The 20,286-nt window shown below is 41.5% G+C and overlaps 2 protein-coding genes across 8 annotated transcripts in view; both read right to left on the reverse strand.

Annotated features, from left to right (window-relative positions):
• The window catches only part of pitpnm2 (phosphatidylinositol transfer protein, membrane-associated 2), a 67,418-nt gene extending 52,562 nt beyond the window's left edge, over positions 1-14,856 (reverse strand). For 2 of the 5 annotated variants that reach the window (XM_084935898.1, XM_084935901.1), the window contains exons 1-2: positions 14,528-14,856; positions 4,188-4,225 (exon numbers count right to left, since the gene is read on the reverse strand). The gene's annotated coding sequence lies outside the window, so the exon portion shown is untranslated. Of the gene's footprint in view, positions 1-4,187; positions 4,226-9,199; positions 9,353-14,527 lie in introns of all 5 variants that reach the window. The other 3 variants (XM_084935900.1, XM_084935904.1, XM_084935902.1) reach the window with 3 other exon arrangements.
• Positions 14,857-15,974: 1,118 nt separating this feature from the next.
• mphosph9 (M-phase phosphoprotein 9) overlaps positions 15,975-20,286 on the reverse strand; it is a 32,819-nt gene continuing 28,507 nt past the window's right edge. For all 3 annotated transcript variants that reach the window (XM_084935906.1, XM_084935905.1, XM_084935907.1), the window contains one exon: positions 15,975-16,906. In XM_084935906.1, coding sequence (XP_084792032.1) covers positions 16,805-16,906 — 102 coding nt within the window. In that variant the 3' untranslated portion in view covers positions 15,975-16,804. The remainder of the gene's footprint in view (positions 16,907-20,286) is intronic.

A 20,286-nucleotide genomic window follows, 5' to 3' on the forward strand; every position in this document is an offset into this window, starting at 1 on the left:
ATACAGGTAATTCCACACTGCAAATAGCCTTCTGAGATATTCAAAAATCATCATCATCATATACCTTCTATGCACACAAAATTTGATGTGCATAGAAGGTATATTTTAATTTATACATACCCTTTATTTCTTACAGTTCTGTCATAAACAGTGACTCCTGTATACTGCTTTGAATTTCTTATTCTGTCCTTTGAGTTTTCTGTCTTCCATCTACCTATATATGCTTTCCTTTTATAACCTTTCCATTTTTTTTTGTACTTCCTCCAAATTTTAGACACAGCTGAGTGGAAAAAATCAACATCTTTTGTGTGAACTGTGTCAGATTTTCTTCTCGAGAAAGCTTTATAATCCTTTCCATTGTTTTAACTGACAGCTCTCTTATTAGGGCCATTTTTCCTTTTAATGAGCCTGGTGCAATTTTGCATGTTTAGTTTTTGCAGAATTTGTTTTAGTAAAGCAGACTACACAGTGAAGCAGGGAAAATTGGCAAGCATAATGATTTGAGTAAGTTTGACATGGGCTAAATTTAGATTGGGAGCGCAGGTCAAAGCATCCCCAAAACTGGAGCATTTGTGGGTGTTTCGGCTCTGCAGTGGTTAGTATTGTCGAGAGACAGACTTCCTGTATTGGGGTCATGGGCCACGCAATCAACAGTATCTATCAAAAATGGCTCAAGGAAGGAACAGTGGTGAACCATGGGTCATGTAGCCTCTTTCAGTAGTATAATGCCCCCTGCAACAAAGCAAAGGTGGTTCAGGAATGGTTTGAGGAGCATAACAACAAGTTTGAGGTGTTGACTCAGCCTAAATTTCAAAGATGTTAGTCCAATCAAACATCTGTGGGATGTGCTGGACAAACAAGTCGGATCCATGTAGGCCCCACCTCACATCTTACAAGGCTTAAAGGATCTACTGGTGACATCGTGGTGCCAGATACCACAGCAAACCATCAGAGGTCTAGTGGAGTCCATGCCTCGATGGGTCAGGGCTGTTTTGGCAGCAATAAGGGGGACCACAACACAGGTGGTCATAATGTTATTCCTGATTGGTATATTTAAGATTTGTTCATTTGCTACAAAGCTGAGCTGAATAAACGTCCTGAATGACCTTGGTTAACGTTGACTATAGTCAATAGTCACCTTATTTGGCATATGGCTCAGCTGTAGAGCAGCTGCAAGAGTCCATCACAGAACAGTGCAGGCATCAGTACAAAATCTACATGACATTAAATTCAAACTTAAGCAGCACCAAAGGAGCAGCTGGCGTTGAGGTTAGTTTAGGGTGACCAACCGACGTCCACTTTTCACGTTCTGCGGATGCCCGGGGGATTTTCGAGATTGATGAAAATGTCCAGGTTTTCCTATAGTCCTATAGTCCGACAGAGAACCCATGTGTTTGAAGTCATCCCTGAACTGCTGCTTTGTGAGCGCTTGTTCTGCGCTCACAGACGGGACAGACCGTGCGCAGCAACACGCCTAATGATGTTTAAAAGATGCCAAAGCGCAAGTGCATCATTTCAGATGAACTGCAAAAGAAATTTCCCTCTTACCGGCCCAGTACTGGTAATTTTTCTTATGCAGATGAGGCATTATTTCTGTCCCATTATTTGATTCCAGAGGCTTTTAAGCGTTTGTTTGTTTTTTTGAGCTCGTTAACTTGGCATATGCCTGTAAGACATTTTTCGTCCACACGTAAACGGCGTTTCAAATCACCGAAAACTGAATTTTTTTTAAAACTCCTACCAGGTTGGAGATTTTCGAAAACTCAGTTTTTGCGTTTACGTGTGGATGAGGAATACAGAGTTCGTCACGCAAGGTCAAAGGTATTTGCCTTTTTTCACACTCTGCACCACATTACTGTTTACATGAGATGAATTTCTACAATTGCGGATAGACACAAAATACTGTTACTGTTAATCTTACTATCTTCAGGTTATGCTTACATTTAAACACGCAGTTACTGTCCCTCCATTTAGAAAGGCAGAGGCATCGTGGTGTAATTATTTTACGTGTAGTTGTTTTTTTCCTGTGTAATAATATTCAACATTACTATCAATACATTTTTAAAAAAAATGCCTCTCTGTGCAAAATGGGTTCAAAAACATAAACAACTGTGGGATACTGTTTGTCTGTGTTTTGGACAGGGGGAACAAATTGTGGCAGGATTATTTGTATCCCACAGTAACTTTACTGTATAAAGAGCTAACATCTCTAAAATGTCAGGAGTAGTTAGTCCACTAAAAATCAAGAATGTGGGATACTGTTTGTCTGTGATTTGGAGAGCCCAGCGTGTGCTTCCGACGCAGGGAAAACCAATTGTGTCGGGGAGACCTATCGTGGCAGTTGTGCAGGTGAAGCCAAAGGGAAGATATGCTTCACCATATTTTCTAGTATTTGGCGATGCCTCATCCTCAGCTTTGCATTTGTGTGGGAGCCCCACAGAAAACCTGTCCATTATGCTAGCAGTGTCTAAGCTTCTTTTTTTTTTTTATTATTATTAATTCCCCCACCACCACCACCACCACCACCACCACGCAATGGCTCTGCCCCTCTAGCAACTATGTGCATGTTAAAGAAGCTTAAACAGTGTGGTAACCCTACTTGCAACAGGATGTTGCCTAAGCTGGCATTGAGTAAGTTGATCTGCAGAGACCATGGCTGAGTTTGGCTTTTGGCCAGCCTGAATAAACATTTCCATCCACTAACGCTCCATTTTATGAACTATTTTGCACTTTTCCCATTGAGCTTCAAGTTAACACCAATTTATCTATGACTTTTCTCAGAGGGTTTCCGTTTAAAATACTCCACCTGCAGCTCGTAGTGACCTATAGGGGACTATGTAGCTGCTGCTTGGGCTTAAAGGACATTTCAAAGACTATAACTTACAAGAGGAAGGAGAAGAAAGACAACCTGAGACATTTCACTACAGGAGATCTCAAAAGCCAAGCCAACCCCTAAATTAATTTACAGTCAGTGGCAACTGAAAACAAGCTTCGAGGCTTGTACAGTCACACCAGCAGCAGGTTCACTGCTCTCAGCCTCGCATTTTATCTGTGAGCTGCAGGGATCCACATCCTCAGAATGAAATGACTTGTTGATGGGTGCTCCGCCCGCTGCACACACACTCTTTATCTGAGCATCAGCAGAGCAGACGCTAACAGAAACAACCCCTACTAAGCAAACACCACTTACACACACACAACCCAACATGAACATCTGCTGTCATTGTGACTGTTAATTTGTGATGTTGTCAAGCACATCTTTCCTCACCAGATACTCCTGCTACCCATCCTGCACTCATCAAAAAGAGGTCTGTGTGGCTACTCACTGTCAGTTGCTGTGATGCAACTAACGGCATTTATGTGGACGTCACTTGAGCATGTGTATGGCTGCATTACCAGTAGACTGTTTGCATTTATATTTCACATTTATCTCGGCTGAGTCATTTTCAACACTATATCCTTTAAAGCATTACATAATTACAATTGTGAGGCACTTATTTATTTATATTTACATTACATTGTATCCATTTTTTCTTAGTGCTAGAAACAGCCTGCCAAAATGTGCACACCCTCTCATCCATAGGTTTTCAGTAGTGTAGTTCAGTGACTTGAAGCTGCTGGTAATGTGACAGACCCCACCTAGTGGGCAGTTCTCCGTCTCTCAAAGTGTCCACACCCTTAATATTCCATAACTTTAAGCCTTAATACAATTTAAAAATATAAGTTAGTATATATCTCTGTCGCTCTGTATTCTGGTAGCTGGGATAGGCTCCAGCCCCCTCACAATCCTGAAAAGGATAAGTGGAAGACAATAGATGGATGGAGTAAGTGTGCAGAAATTCCCTATACTGTACAGCCATCATGAAGGTGAAAATTTTATTTTAACATGAGAATCTAGAGAATCTATGAGGATTGATACACTGGAGTGACCTCAAGTAGCCATTCAAAGAACCCGCTACCTGAGGTGTCCATTTGTTTTTCCTTTTTAAAAATTTAAAAACAAAATTAAAGCTAAAAGCTATTTATTAGTGCAAATTACTTCTACAGCGTGCTGAATGGTTACGGTAAGTAGGGCTGGTGTTCTGTTCTTCCTTTTACTTAACAAAAATGATATTTTATCACTCTTCCTCCATCAGTTGATGGTTTGGTTTGCAGAACTACTACGGATAGAAGATGGTGTCACTGACCTGCAGTTCATCCCCAGTGGAGGTTTCAACCTTTCTTCCTGTGAATGAGAAACAGCTGAAATGAGACTCAGAGAGCAGGTGTGTGTTTCAAGGAGCCTACAATGCAGAAGCATTGCACAAGAAAGAGAGTGCTGTCAAAAATATCACATTACGGAGGAGAAGTGACTGTTTTTAAACCATTTCCTTCCTCAATCCAGTTTCAGAGCATTAAAAGTATTGAGTAATGCTTAGTTGCAAAAGCATTGCATATTACATTATTTAAAAAGTGATTTCTGTGTCTGCAATTAGTTGGAGGTTTATTTTCCTTGACGCCAAATGTATTCATCCATAGCTAATGTGGTCATCTGACACTGTCAAAATATCACAGCAGAGAAAAAAAAAACGAGGCATGGGCAGCAAATGAGAGTGAATGCAGCCCTGACGTGATGGCTGGGTGATGAAAGAGGAGAAGCTATTTTTAGATGAGGGTGTCAGAGGAGAGGGAGGAGGTGGGGGCATGGGGGAAATGGAGGTGATGCGGGTCCAGGGATCAAAGTGATGGCGCTGCTGTAGCTGGAGTTAGTTGTGGCATTTCTCAAATTGTTCTGCTTTCCTGTGTGTTCGTAAATGACGGCAATGCATCACCGCCTGAGGAGGGAGGGGAGCTAATCAGTGTTCTCAGCACTCATCTGAGCCTCTGCTTAGTTCGTGTCAGTCTTTGCAATGCTGTTTAGTGCACTTAAACAATGGCACAGGGCTGCAGCTACAAACAAAACAAACACAAGTTGAAAACTGCTAAATTTTTTCCTATGGGCAGAATATTAATCACTGCCACAGACTAAATATAAAAAAATAACTTTAGATGCGGCCCCATGTTCAACTGTAACGACTTCATGAAATGAAAGATCTCATAAAAAGTGTCATTTAATCAGCTGACAAACAGCTGAACTGTTAACATCCTTTTGGATATATACAGAGACATATACACTCATCAGCTACTTTGTTAGGAACATGTGTTCAGCTGCTTGTTACCACAAATATCTAATCATCACTAGAGTATACAGAGAACGATCTGAAAAAGACAAAATGACCAGTTAGCAACAGTTTTCTGAGTGAAAATACAATAGTGATGCTACAGGTCAGAGGAGAATGACTATAGAGTAACTGAAATAACCAGTTGTTATAATCGGGGTATGCAAAAGAGCATCTCTGAACCTACAACATGGTAAATCTTGAAGCAGATGAGCTACAGCAGAAGGCCACGCCTGTGCCAATCCCATCAGCTAAGAACAGAAAACTCGAGTTCACACAGAGTTGCCAACATTGGACAACAGAAGCAGGGCCATAACCAGGGTTTAGAAAGTAGTTTCTTTTAATTGGTTACCTAAAATCTAAATCTTTAACGTTAGATAGTGACACTTGGAGTTGATGTAAAATTGCATACATTTTTCTTTAGTACTGAATGTTAAATGTGGCTCTCACTTATGGTTAAGAAGTTAGCAAGGTTCAAAAATGCTGACAAAAAGGTGACCAAACCAACAAATTTCAGCCCACTGTGTTCAAAATCACAGAGTGATTTTTCATGGATTGACCCTACAGCAGGGGTGTTGAACTCCAGGCCTCGAGGGCCAGTGTCCTGCAGGTTTTAGATATCACCCTGGGTCAACACACCTGAATCAAATGATAAGTTCATTACCAGGCCTCTGGAGAACTTCAAGACATGTTGCTGAGGTAATTTAGCCATTAGAATCAGCTGTGTTGGATCAAGGACACATCTAAAACCTGCAGGACACCGGCCCTCAAGGCCTGGAGTTTGACACCCCTGCCCTACAGTAAATTATTGACATACACTACCAGTCAAAGGTTTGGAAACACCTTCTCATTTAATGGTTTTTCTTTATTTTCATGACGATTTACATTGTAGATTCTCACTGAAGGCATCAAAACTATGAATGAACACGTGAATTATGTAGTTAACAAACAAGCGTGAAATAATTCAAAACATGCGTTGTATTTTACATTCTTCAAAATAGCCATCCTTTGCTTTGATTACTGCTTTGTACTCTCTTGGCATTCTCTCCATGAGCTTCATGAGGTAGTCACCTGAAATGGTTTTAAGCAGCCTTTCAGGAGTTCCCAGAGATGCTCAGCACTTGTTGGCCTTTTTGCCTTCACTCTGGTCCATCTCATCCCAAATCATCTGGGTTTAGGTTGGGTGACTATGGATGCTAGGCCATAGTGGCTGTAGCTTAGGAGGTAGAGCAGGTCAGCTGCTGATCAGAAGGTTGGTGGTTCAATCCCTGGCTCCCCCAGTTTGCATGCCAAATATCCTTGGGCAAGATACTAACCCCGACTTGCTCTCCAATGCATTCATCGGAGTATGAATGATAGTTAGAAAAGCGCTCACCGTATAGATAATAGTGCTTGTGTGTATGGGGTGAATGCAGTGTGTTGTAGAGAGCGCTTTGAGTACTCCAGGAGAGTAGAAAAGCGCCATATAAAAACCAGTCCATTTACCATGCCATCTGACGCAGCACTCCATCACTCTCATTCTTGGTCAAATAGCCCTTACTCAGCCTGGAGTTGTGTTTGGGGGTCATTGTCAGTTTGAAAAATAAATGAGGGTCAACTAAATGCAAACCAGGATGCTGTAGTAGCCATGCTGAATCAGTGTGCCTTCAATTTTTTCATCATTGTCACCAGCAAAGCACCCCCGCACCATCACATCTCCTCCTCAATACTTCACAGTGGGAACCATGCATGTAGAGACCATACGTTCACCTTGTCTATGTTGCACAAAGACACGGCGGGTGGAACCAAAGCTCTCAAATTTGGACTCATCAGACCAAACACAGCTTTCCACTGGTTTAATGTCCAGTCTTTGTGTTACTTGGCCCAAACAAATCTCTTCTATTTGTTGCTTTTCCTTAGTAGTGGTGTCTTAGCAGCTATTAGATCATAAAGGCTCATTTGCGTTGTCTCCTCGGAACAGTTGATGTGGCTGCTACTGGAAGTCTGTTTGGCATTTATCTGGGCTGTAATCTGAGATGATGTTAACTTGCAATTTCTGAGGCTTCAGTCTCAGAGACTGAAGAAGCCACTTGACTGAGTGAACAAACGTTTCTCCCACTGAAAACACTATGTCCAAATGAACAGAATCAACCTTTTGGGATTTACTTACCTGGATGATTGAGCATGCATCAAGTCACACCATTGAATGAAAATAATGTTATTGGTTTTTTATGTCATTATTATTCTCTGCGTGGAATTTATATAGAGTTAAAAAGACTATATAAAAAATGCAATAGATTAAAAAACGAAATGAAAATGAAATGGAGCAAAGTAGCAGTACGAGGTAGTGTGCAGTTTGGTTTTCCCCTTGTTTCTAGTTATTCTATAAATATAACTTCTGCTTATTTTTGTGCTCACATAAGCACAAATCTTCAAGTGTTACATTAGTGATTAACACGACACAACAGTACGAATAAAATACTACAGAAGCAATTGAAAGAAATGCTTAAAGGAGAAATTCACGCAGCATGGAAATCAGAGCACATTCAATGCACACAGGTATTACAAAACTACTAATATAAAGATAGAAAGTTAAAGCAAGTCTACAAATCAGCATTACATTTCAGATGTAATAAAAAGAGACTAGGTGTTAAGGAGTCCCAGAGGCCAGTACGTGGGAGTGGACCAAATGGAGGCACAAACAGAACAGCGTTAAGGTTTTCAAAAGCTTTATTATAAACACAGAGATAAGCAATGACAAGACGTGAGTACGTGGTGGGGAATCTCGGACTTGGAGGCACAGTAACAGAAGGAGAGTGTGGTTAGGACCTTGCTTTTCCTATATTCCTGAGAAGACGGCGGGCAGCCTCCTGGCAGCCAGGTGAGTCGTTTAACTTCCGAGGAGTTACACAGTGGCTTGACGAGGTTACTGAAGGCACAAAGCGATCAAGTTAAGCACATGGCATAAACATGGAATGAGGCCTGGTTACCACCATGAGGTAGCTGACAAACTGGTGAAGAACAGATGACAGAGGACTGGAGTGCACCGGCTTGACTTGGGAAAAGTAGAACATGGGATCTATGCGCATGGATGCAGGGAGTTTAAGTTTAACTGCCATAGGACTGATGAAAGACTCAATTTCATAGGGTCCAATATAGCATGGGGCGAGCCTGTTGGAAAATTGCCTGAGGGGAATGTTCCTGGAGTAAAATTAGGGGCAGGTCTTCTTAGTCGATCCACGTAGCGGTGCTTTCAAACAACGGCCTTTAGTAGCACCTCCCGAGTCGGAGTCCAAATGTGACAACAGCGTTGCAAGTGATGTTGAACAGAAGTAACAGCGAGATCAACCTCATTCTGAAGGAACAGGGGTGGATGATAACCTAGAGAGGCTTCAAAAGTCGAGAGACCAGTTGTAGATGAGGTAAGTGAATTATGTGCGTACTCTACCCAAGGAAGATGCAAAGAGCAGGTTACCGGGTTTAGTGTGGTGACACAGTGGAGGGCAAATTCAAATTCCTGGATGAGCATCTCAGTCTGGCTGTTGGATTGTGGGCGATATCCAGAGCTGAGGCTGACCTTGGCTCCAAGAACGGTGCAGAAGGTCTACCAGACCTGTGAAGTGAATTGAGGACTCCTGTCTGGGAGAATTTTTGCAAGGATACTGTGGAGACTGAAAATATGACCAACCAGGAGCCTGGTAGTTTCAGAGGCAGAAGGGAGTTTGTCCAGAGCGATAAAATGGGCTGACTTGAAAAACCTATTAAATATTGAAAGAATTCCTGGAGGAAGGCAGGCCGGTGACAGAATTGAATCGAATCTTGAGTGCTGTTCTTGCTTCATGCATAGATGGAGCAGGCGGCCACATAGTCTTTAACATCTCTTTCTGTTCCCCATCAAAAGTGGTGACACTTGATTAATGAAATAGTCCTACTTACACCTACTTACTTGGTGGTGTGAACCCAATGGATGACTGCTGAAAGGGCTGGAATGGGGACATAGCAGTGATTAGGTAGACTGGTACCTGGGTCAGGCTCATCCTGAAGAGTCTGGTGGATTGACGTCCCAGGAGACGAAGCCACCATGAAAGTGGCAGGGAGGATGGTGGCAGTCTCGGGTGGGTCATTGTTGGTGGCGAACTGGCGGGACAAGGCATCAGGCTTGACATTTCTGGAGCCTGGGCAATAGGAAGTAGAGAAATAGAGAAAATGCAATATAAAAAAAAAAAAAAGCTAACGGGCTTGGCTGTCAGTGAGCCTCTTGGTGGTTCTTAGTTAAGTTAGGTTCTTGTGATCAGTCCAAATGGTAAATGGTTGTTCGGCTGCTTCTAATAGGTGACACCATTCCTCAATGGCTAATTTTACTGTAAACAGCTCTCAGTCGCCCACATCATAATTTCGCTTGGCTAGAGTGAGGCGACGTGAGAAGAATGCTGTAGCTTGGCTTGTGGCCCTGAACGCTGGGAGAGAAAGGCTCTAACTCCTGAATCTGAGGCTGTTTCCACTATGAATGGTTTTGAGGTGTCGAGGTGAATCAGAACGGGTTCCAAAGTGAACAAATGTTTCAAATCAATGAAGGCTGCTTCAGCTTCAGAGACCAGAAATGGTCCTTGGTGGAGGTGAGGTGAGTGAGTGGTGCAGCTACCTAGCTGTAATTCCGAATGAAGTGACGGTATAAGTTAGCGAAAGTGGGCCATTCATTCACTGCTTGAATCTTTGCTGGTTCTGTCTTCACCCGTCTCCTGCCAGAATATAACCAAAAAAGGTTACTGAAGTAAGTGGAACTCACATTTTTCTACCTTGAAATATAACCAATTTTCCAGGAGGCGTTGTCCCTCAATACATCATTAACTAGTGTCTGAAAAACCACAGGGGGCATTAGTGAGACAACATAACCAGATATTCGAAATGACTTAGGGCTGCGTTGAATGCACTCTTCCATTTATCCCCTCCCAGATGTGCATCAGGACAGTGGGAGAGTGTAGGGAGAGCAGTAACTAGTGAGAAGTTGATTTGCGGCTTACTTGCAGATAGAGAGTGTAAGGCTCTGGAGGGGGTAGCCGGGTGATCACAGACATCACTAAAAAAGAAAAGAAAATAGAAGTGCAAGGTTGCTGTTAAGATTTGAAAGCCTACAGATTAAGGGAAGAGGATGGTATACCTCGGTACAGGGCCATTAGCATTTGACCCACCTCCAAGCTTTAGAGGCTAACTAATATGCTGAAGTTGGGGATTTGGGCTTGGGCCCTTAGTTCCAGTGAATGGAACTGTTAATGTTTCAGCATACCAACACATTTTGGACGATGTCATACTCCCAACTTGAAATTTTCTCCAGACATTTATGCATTCATTGTATAAAACATGGACGTAGCCACCAGGACCAGACTCAACATTTGTCTTTTAGCCACCACCAAGTTGTTTTTTGTTTTTTGTTTTTCAAACCAGAAGTGACTACATATGGATAAAAAATTGCTGTCAGCAGATATCAGCAGATTAGGGCCAATAAAATAATCAATCAGCAAAACTGAAGCACAAACTTCTACCACAAGCAAGCCTTAATGTTAGTCATATAGTCCATTACACAGCTCCAGAATGCAAAACCATTTACAGTAAAGGAGTCCAATTCAATGATGCACAGTTGCTCTAGCAGACTTTGGGACTATTTACAGTCAGCAATAAATGCCCTAACTATGTTTTAAAGAAAATTCACCCCACTCTGAGTTTTTATGAAGGAGTAAACTACCCATAAAGCATTTGTACCCATTTGTACCAGACTGTAAACATGTGTTTTAATACTGTAAAGTTGGACATTTGTGTAATGGGAGTCTATGGCAATCAACTTCCTTTTCGAGTCAGCCTCTAGTGGCTGCTAGAGGAACTGCAGTTCTTGCCAGTTGTGCATTTGCTTTTGTTCAGCTCCAGATGTTACTTCCAACTTTTCATCTAGTCCCACCAGGTGGTAAAAGCCTTCTTTTGTATCCACAATCATGGAACCCACAGGATCACCCTAAAGGCACCAAGGCACCTTGGATAGGGAATTATTTTTCTTGGTGTTTAGTTGGTCTAACAACCTCATCCAAGTAGTAACAGGCATTTATTACAACAGGAGGATTTAAGGAGATAAAAGGCCAAAGGAAAATAAGACAGAACAGTAAAAATAAATTTAAATCTATATAACAAAACAGCTATAATTGGTAAATGGACTGATTCTTATATAGCGCTTTTCTACTCTACTGGAGTACTCAAAGCACTCTACACAATATGCCACACTCATCCATACAAATACACACCCTATGCTTCGTCAGTGCATTGGAGAGCAAGTGGGGGTTAGCATCTTGCCCAAGGCATGCAGACTGGGGGAGCCAGGAATTAAACCACCAACCTTCCGATCAGTAGATGACCTGCTCTACCACCTGAGCTACAGCCACCCCATAATTCTGTCTTGCAATCCTTATTTATGCCAAATGCAAAACAGAATGTTCATTGTATGCTTTGAGAAAACTGATTCACGGAGACTACTCTTAACTAAGTAGCAGAGTGTATCGAAAATCTATTGATTTTTCTGTGTCTCATTCGTACCCCTGAACCTGTGTGAATATTTAACGAGGACATAACGCCTCACTAGATCTGAACAAAGCTGGGGGACTGTTAATTAGTCTGAGTGCTTTCAATTCCCAGAACAATCCCCCCTCTCTAGCCCGCCAGCTTGGTCTCAGATGTGTTCAGGGAACCATCAATTCACTGTAAACCCTAACAATGTCAGGCTACTTTGAATATTTCCTATATGTGTGTTTGTGTCAGCTGTGTAATAATAGGGTTTTTTTTTTTAATGTCAGTTGAAATACTAACACCAGAATACAGAAATAGTTCTGAGTAAAAGTCCTCACATTTCACCAGCATGACTTTAGTAAACTAAAAAAACTAAAATCAAAACTAAAATGGCTTCTGTAATGGTATAATACCACATGTTTATTTGTTAATAAAGTAGCAACTGGTTCTATATTATTTTATGTCCAATTTATTCATTGGTTTCTGTCCCTCAGCTTGCCTCTAGTGTTGTTTGGCAAAACACTTTACTGTGTTCCTGGTAATAAAAATCAAATGCATTTGGATTGTTTCTTTATGTTTGTACTTTTATGGTTCTGCGAGGCAAAGAAACTGATAAATCCATGCCAGACAACATAGTTAGTTACAAAACAGCCAGGGATATTGCCAACTGTGTGCTCATATAATCCCTGGGCTTGAGTGTGTGTGCACAAAAATGGAAGCAAGTGATGGTAGATTCATCACTGTGTGATTGTAGTGCTGAAAAAAAACTGAGACAGATTTTTCAGTCGAAAACATAAAGGATGTTGCATGTGAATGCATGTAAAGCAAAACAGTGTTGCAAAAGTAGCCAGAAGAATTGTTGGTTTATGTGCAGTGTTCATTATGACAGGCCGAGGTGATGGGAGGGGAGCGATGGTGGAGGCAGACAAAAAGGGCTTAGTACAGGTGTCGTTCATTCATATCCAGCATCTCACGCTCTGGCAGTCTCCCACCTCAAAGCCCTGACTGCAAAGCCATGATCAGTGGGCTGGAATCCCTCTGTTTACGCTGCTAAAAATAGATTTCACACACTGTGATGACGTGGCATCTCGTGACAAGACCCCCATCCAGCCTCCCCCTTCTTCCAAGACTCCCCAGCCACTCTCTTCCCTCCTTACTGGTATGCAACTGTCACTCTGGCTACATGACACTTCACATTAAATCTTTGTAGACATAGGACAGGGAGGGAATGTGGCATATCCTTTAAAAGAAACGAAAAATTAAAACAGAGGAGGAGAAAATGACAAGAAAAAAGGAAGTGATAATGTGAATATCTAGAGATGACATAAAGAAAAAGAGAAGGAAGAGTGAATAGATGGACGACAAGACAGGGAGAGAGAGGGAGGAGGAGAAGGAGCAAGTGGCAATCAATAATATGACTCATTCTTTCTGCAGTGGCTACTTCCTAACAGCATTCATTAAAGAAAACCTAATCATTTTGGCTAGATAATCAAATCCTGTGAGGCTCCATCTTCTTTCACTCCCTGCCACACACACACTAACAAACACACTCAAATCATTCAAAATGAACCTAAAATGGGAGGAAATCGGACGAGCACATCCATAACCAGTATGCATCTGGCATTGGATCTGCTGATAGGAGTGATAACAAGAAGATGGGTTATTTGTTTGTGGTTTTTTTGTCCATGGCAGCAGCATAATAGTTCGAAACTTTTTTGGAAATCCAAAAACGTTTCAAACCATTAAGCTGCTGCCATGGCCAAAAAAACATTCTCTGACCTCCATTAATCTATCCATTTTTCTCCATTTTCACAGGTGTAATGTAAAGGTGTATATGTGAGTGAGCGAGAGAGAGACAGCCAAAGAGAGATATATCATAATTCACTGATTAGCAAGAAAATAGACAAAAATGCCCAATTATGCAACAGCGAGAAATACACAGAAAGCAATTAAAGTAGGTAACAAAAGATGTTAAAGAGACACATAGAGATACAATAACCAAGGAAAACACTGCAAAGAAATCAGAGCTTCCAAAAAGCTTCATGGAGGCAAAAAGAGACACAAACATACACACAGAGATAATATATATATTATATATATACACACACACAGACCAAAAACAAATACAAAGAGGTAAAAGCTATGAGAAGCAAAGGGTGTGCAAAGAAACGACAAACTGTCGCAGAGATTAAACACCTACAAGAACGCATAAAACAAAGCACAAAAAACACAAAACCATCTAATCAATCACGGATTTAATAAGAGAAGAAGAAGAAGACAAAAACTGCAAAACAACGACAAGAAGACAGAGAAAAACAGAGGGAAATGACCACAACAACGCACTAAACAACGATGATATGCAAAGCACCTACACAAAATGACCAAAAAGAGATGCAATCGAGAAAAAGGATAGTCACAAAGACGCACGAAATGACTGCAGACGGAAGGAGATCAGCCCACAACACAACAACAGCCGCCATGGGGCAGCTCTTACAACGTTTTACATGTGTCTCCAAAGGTGTCCCTTATGTCACGCAAGTTGCCACAGTAGACAGACTAACATCATTCCCCTCACACCACAGTCATAATATATGTAGACTATGCTGCTTAGCTGTTTTGCACTGCTTATGACGGACACCACCTGACCTCTGCAGCCCAAATCAATGCTGCCACAAATAATGCGGGAATTAATTAAACGTTGCATCGCCTCCATTAGTGGAATTAATGAGAGATAGGAGCGTTAATTAGCAGTGACACCGTACAATCGGTCAGCAACTGCGGCATCAGGGCGATCGGCGGCTCACCTGCAGTCACGGTCTGTCTGCAGACAACATATCGCGCACATCTTCGGACTTTTCAGAGGATTTTCAGAGGAGACAAGCCGGCTTACAGCGTTATCTTTCATATATTGTACAGTGAAGTGTTAGCGGTGTTTGTTCTGCTGATTTCCCCCCACAAACAGCGCTCATCCCCGGTGTGTTTCCGCTTGTCAAAGCTGCTGTCAACGCCACAGCGGACTACCCGGCCGTCCTGTTCGGGCTTTCCGCTGCAGCGCAGTGTGCTGCCGGTGGCTGCTGATAACATGCCGGGTAAATAGTAATAACAGAACAGGACATTTTTCTGCAGAGCAACAGAGGAGAAAGGCGTCCTCTAGTGGGTCACCTGTGCCAGCTGCGAAATTACTGCTGAAAGAGTGTTCAAGTAAGCAGGGGCGTTTCCAGGATTTCTTAAGTGGAGTGGCACGAGATCGACCAAGAACAAGGGGACCAGGACACCACAGTTTTGAAAATATGGGTATTTGTATGAAGCCCTGTATTCTCATCCAGACAGTATTAGAACATCATTTTATATTTGACTTTTACAAAATGGTAAAATACAAAGTGTGCCACAGGTGGAAAGCAACATATTTCTTGGTCCCCACACTTCTTATCACTAACAGTATGAAATTTTAGCTGATGTGTAAGAATAGGGTTTAGACACTGTGAGTATGCTGCAAATAGATGAAAATTAAAAGGAGGACAGAAATAAAGGACATAGGAACCCTGCAAATGTGAGAATGAATGGCACACAGAGTATACGACTGTCAGGCCCCCATGGCGTGGACCAAGCTCCTAGTTAAACTCGGGAGGCATATAGGCATTTCCTCAGTGCTTAATTGTGGGATGGTGGTGCTTTGTAGATACAGTAATCCTAGCAACAACAATCTAATCAGGCAAGCTAACCGATCTTTCATTAGTCTTAAATTAATGCCTGTTATTCATTGTATACAAAACAGAGTGAATCCTCAATGCCAGGATCTCCTCTTTGACACTAAACTTCTAGAGCAATTACCTCACTCTCTTAGGATATCATAAACTGATTTGATTGACTAGAGTAAATAAATCTGATTTGATTGGCTGATTCCTGCCTCTGAAAAATTTAACTTTTCAGTACAAGCGGCACAAATCATTGGAACCAACAGTTCTACAGTTCAGTTGAGCATCACATGATATCATGCTGTATCATGCTGCTATAGGTTTAGGTTGCCAGGGGCCTTTCCACAGTACACTGAGCACTTCCTCATAGAAGTGAGTTCTTTTTCCCCACCATTAACAAATGCATGATCAATGGAGATCAACAGGGAGTCTCTCTCTAATATTGTAAGTTCTTTACCTGAGAATATAAAGTGCCTTGAGATAAATTTTGTAAACGGGCTCTATGTAAATAATACTGAATAACAGCCACTAGGCAATGCACACGATGAGGCATAAACAAAGAGAAATACTGGTTTATTTTTAACAAAAAGCGTCATTTATTGTGCAACAATATTACATTTCCAGTGAAGTTCATATCATTGTAGGAAAACCAGGACAACAAGGAAGCAGTGCAAGAACCTCCATGCACAAGCATCATTGAAAAACAGCTGACTCGAGTTTTGACTCTGTGGAAATGTGTGTGTGCTGGTTTCACTCGATTTTGGAATGGACCATTACTGTAAAATAATTTACAGACATAAAGCAAAAAAGCCACACAAAAAAACCTGATTTGACTCAATTAAATATTTCCTTCAAGATCAATAAGTTTGGCCCAAAGCAAAAGATAAATAAGCAACAAATTGAAGAAAATTACCTTAACACATGTCAAATGGAAAAACATTCAAAACTTAAAAAACAAAAGAGCCACAACAAAAGAAAAAGAAAAAAAAAGAGAGAAAGGCAGTGATAGTTCCAAAGTGGATAAATGACTTTGCTGGAAACATTTGTTTTGATTGTTCACATTTACTCTGAAACATGAGCCGATTTAAAAATCTACTCCTGAATATGGCAAGTAAAGAATATTAATATTGATATTTCTGTGGCTAAAAAAGTAAACGACTGTACAAATCTGTGCTTTTCTAAAAAATATACTCCAAAAAATTGCTATATCTCTCATACATATACAAAATATCCCCGAGTAATAAGTAAGAGGTATAAAAAGATGCTGTGGAGTCACTGTACAGATGGGCTTATGGCACAGAAAAAGATGGGAGGACAATCAGTGCTGTGTATAAAACCAAGACACTAAGTTGTAGAATCAATACTAAAGTAAGAAGACAGACATTGCTATATGTTGGTCGAGGAACGGAGGACGTGGAATCTCTTCAGGGTCATTCGGATGGATCCCAGCTCACGGTTCAGCCTCTCCAGACGATTCTCTAAAGCCACCTGAGGGTGGAAGTGGAGCAGAAAGTTCAGTGGCAGCCATTTCAAAATTAAGTTAGCAGTTTCAATACATTAGTATCTGATTTAAGCAACTGTATTAACTCTAGGGATGTTGACCTGTCTGGGAGGTCCCAGCAGAAATTTTTAACTATTTTAACTGATCCCCCTCCCCTCTCCATAAAAGGTAACTACTAGGGGTGGGTTTTAATAATCGATTCATCGATTAAAATCGATTCTGGCTTGGATAACGTGATATCGATTCATTATAATCCTGAATCGATTTTTTTTATATAAATGTATTTTTCCCAAAATGCCAGAATCTCAGGTGAAACGTCACAAAATTTCGACAACCACCAAACATTTAAAACAGTAAATGAGAGCAGGTACACGGCTTCTGCACAAAGACGTAAACACACAGCGCGGACCCGCGGATCAGAATCAGTGAGATGTCGCCTTTCTCACCCGACGGCACGGGCACGGTCGGGGCTGAAAGCCGACAGCTCGCTGATTCTGATGTTTCGGCGGGTCCGCGCTTTGTGTTTACGCCCTTTTTGCGCTGATTCTAAAGCTGTTAGTTTTATCTCTCTCCAAACAATACTGAGCGAACCAGCAGCAAAAGAAGATCCAAACTACGCTTCACATAAACATCTTCTTGGACTCCCTCTGACTTTTGCTGTTTTGCTTCCACCACAATAAAATCACACTTCATGCACAGCTCTATCTCTCTACTTCAAGAACAGTTTCCTGTCTAAAAATCTGTTTTCTGCATTATTCGCTTGCTTGTTACGCACAAGTCTACCGTTGTTTACAGCGCTGTCGGTCGCTGTTTTTTTTCCTTTTACATACTTCCGAAAAGAAAACCTAATTTCTGCCGTTCAATACTGAACAAATTTAAACTTTTTAAAATTATACAAAATGCAAAACGCTTAGCCATGCCTCTAATAAAACTGCTGGAACTTCAGAGATAATGTTCATAAGTTGATTAACGGTTTTCTTTCATTTTTGATGTACTGCAGAATATTTTTATAAAATCCCAGGCCAGGAAAACCACCTTCATGTTTTTCTGTGTTTTATCTTCAGCTATTTTGACACAAAGGGATCTGCTGTGATGCTTACACCTTTGATAAAGTCTTGCGAGTGTCAGCTTCCTTTTTATAGATACAAAAATATGTAAATGTACTGATCTGAATTATAATATTTCTGACTGTCTGAGGCAAAATTTCCCAGATTCAAATCAAATCGAATTGAATCGGAATCGAATCGATTCTAGAAATCAGTGACGATACCCAGCCCTAGTGACTACGTGGAGAGGGTGTCCTCCTTTAAATTCCTCGGTACCCACATTTCCGAGGTGGATAGGATCCACGTGGTGACTGTAAGTGCCATTTAGAGTTACTTCATGTTTTTATTTGAGGTAATTTGTTTGATGCATATTATAAAATTTGATGTTTGAGAATAAATGTATTTTGTCAGGTCATGTTCAGTTTATTTCAAAAAACCTCAACAGGAGCTTCAGCTTTATTGTGAAAGGTTTATGTGGAAAATAAACAAGCAGACGGCGGAGCCACACAATGTTTTACCATTGTGGTTGCTAACGACAAAGCATAAAAACCGTCGCTTTTCCATCTGTAGTGTGGTTATTTTAAATATAAGAGAAAGATAGAACTTTAAAAAATTAATAAACCCACTACAGTGACCATCAAAACAATGAAAAAATATTGCCATAAACAGTTTGTGACACCACAAAACAAACGATCGTGTAATATGAAATGATAGACATTTTCATATCGTCATCCGAAACATATCGTTATATCGAACAGCCCTACAGTAGAACCAATGATTCTAATTAGCTAATGCATTTAGTTTGGTCCACAAAACAGAATCTACTGAACAAGGTTGACAGCAGCTCAGAGTCTCTACCTAATCACAGTGGTAAGCTTTGAGCGAAATGCTAACAAAGCATACTATCATACTACTACTTTATTTAAAGTGTCAGTATGTTAACGTTTGTTAAAAAGCCCTGCATACGACACAGTTCAGACTGATGGCAATGTTTTCTGGGTCTTTATTTTTTTAAATAAAAAAAACAAAGTATTGAACAGTCAAAGGAGCTTGCAAAGAAAAGCGTCTGGACTTCTTTAAGTTACTTGAAGACGTTTCACCTCTCATCCGAGAAGCTTCTTCAGTTCTAAGGTCAAATGGTGGAGAGTCCCAGATATAAACCTAGTGGGAGTATCCCCCCACAGAGGGACAAAAGGACCCCCTGATGATCCTCTAATCGCCTGAGCCAAGGTGTGAAACTGGGTGTGGGTCCCAATCAGCCAGAGTTTCGGGTATGTTCATTGTGAAACCTGGCCCCACCTTATCATGCGAATTCCTGAGGTCAGATGGCCCAGGATGTGAGTGGGCGTTAAGGCGTCTGGGAAGGGATCTGAAAACTGGATTATAGATGGCAGAGAGTTGGTGTCGTAAACCCCCGCCTCTGTTCAAAGATGGTCGCTCACAGTGGACATAGATGGCTTCTTTCACTCCTCTTTCAAACCATCTGTCCTCTCTGTCCAAAATGTGAACATTGGCATCCTCGAAAGAGTGTCCTTTATCCTTGAGATGCAGATGGACTGCTGAGTCTTGTCCTGTGGAGGTGGCTCTTCTGTGTTGTGCCATGCGCTTGTGAAGTGGCTGTTTGGTCTCTCCAATGTAGAGGTCTGGGCATTCCTCGCTGCACTGTACAGCATACACCACATTGTTAAGTCTGTGTTTTGGCGTTTTGTCTTTCGGGTGAACCAGTTTTTGTCTGAGCGTGTTGCTGGGTCTGAAATGCACCGGGATGTCATGCTTGCGCTGCTGAGGCAGCAAAGAGGCACAGAAAAGAAGACCAGACACCAGCGAGGGAGGATAAGAAGGACAGACAACATTGTCATCCCCTATGTAGCCGGTGTATCAGAAAAACTTAGGAGAGTTTTCTCCAAGCATGACATCCCGGTGCATTTCAGACCCAGCAACACGCTCAGACAAAAACTGGTTCACCCGAAAGACAAAACGCCAAAACACAGACTTAACAATGTGGTGTATGCTGTACAGTGCAGCGAGAAATGCCCAGACCTCTACATTGGAGAGACCAAACAGCCACTTCACAAGCGCATGGCACAACACAGAAGAGCCACCTCCACAGGACAAGACTCAGCAGTCCATCTGCATCTTAAGGATAAAGGACACTCTTTCGAGGATGCCAATGTTCACATTTTGGACAGAGAGGACAGATGGTTTGAAAGAGGAGTGAAAGAAGCCATCTATGTCCACTGTGAGCGACCATCTTTGAACAGAGGCGGGGGTTTACGACACCAACTCTCTGCCATCTATAATCCAGTTTTGAGATCCCTTCC

This window comes from Perissodus microlepis, chromosome 7 (genome assembly GCF_051167445.1).
Source record: "Perissodus microlepis isolate ML-2025 ecotype Zambia chromosome 7, ASM5116744v1, whole genome shotgun sequence".
Taxonomy (NCBI): domain Eukaryota; kingdom Metazoa; phylum Chordata; class Actinopteri; order Cichliformes; family Cichlidae; genus Perissodus; species Perissodus microlepis.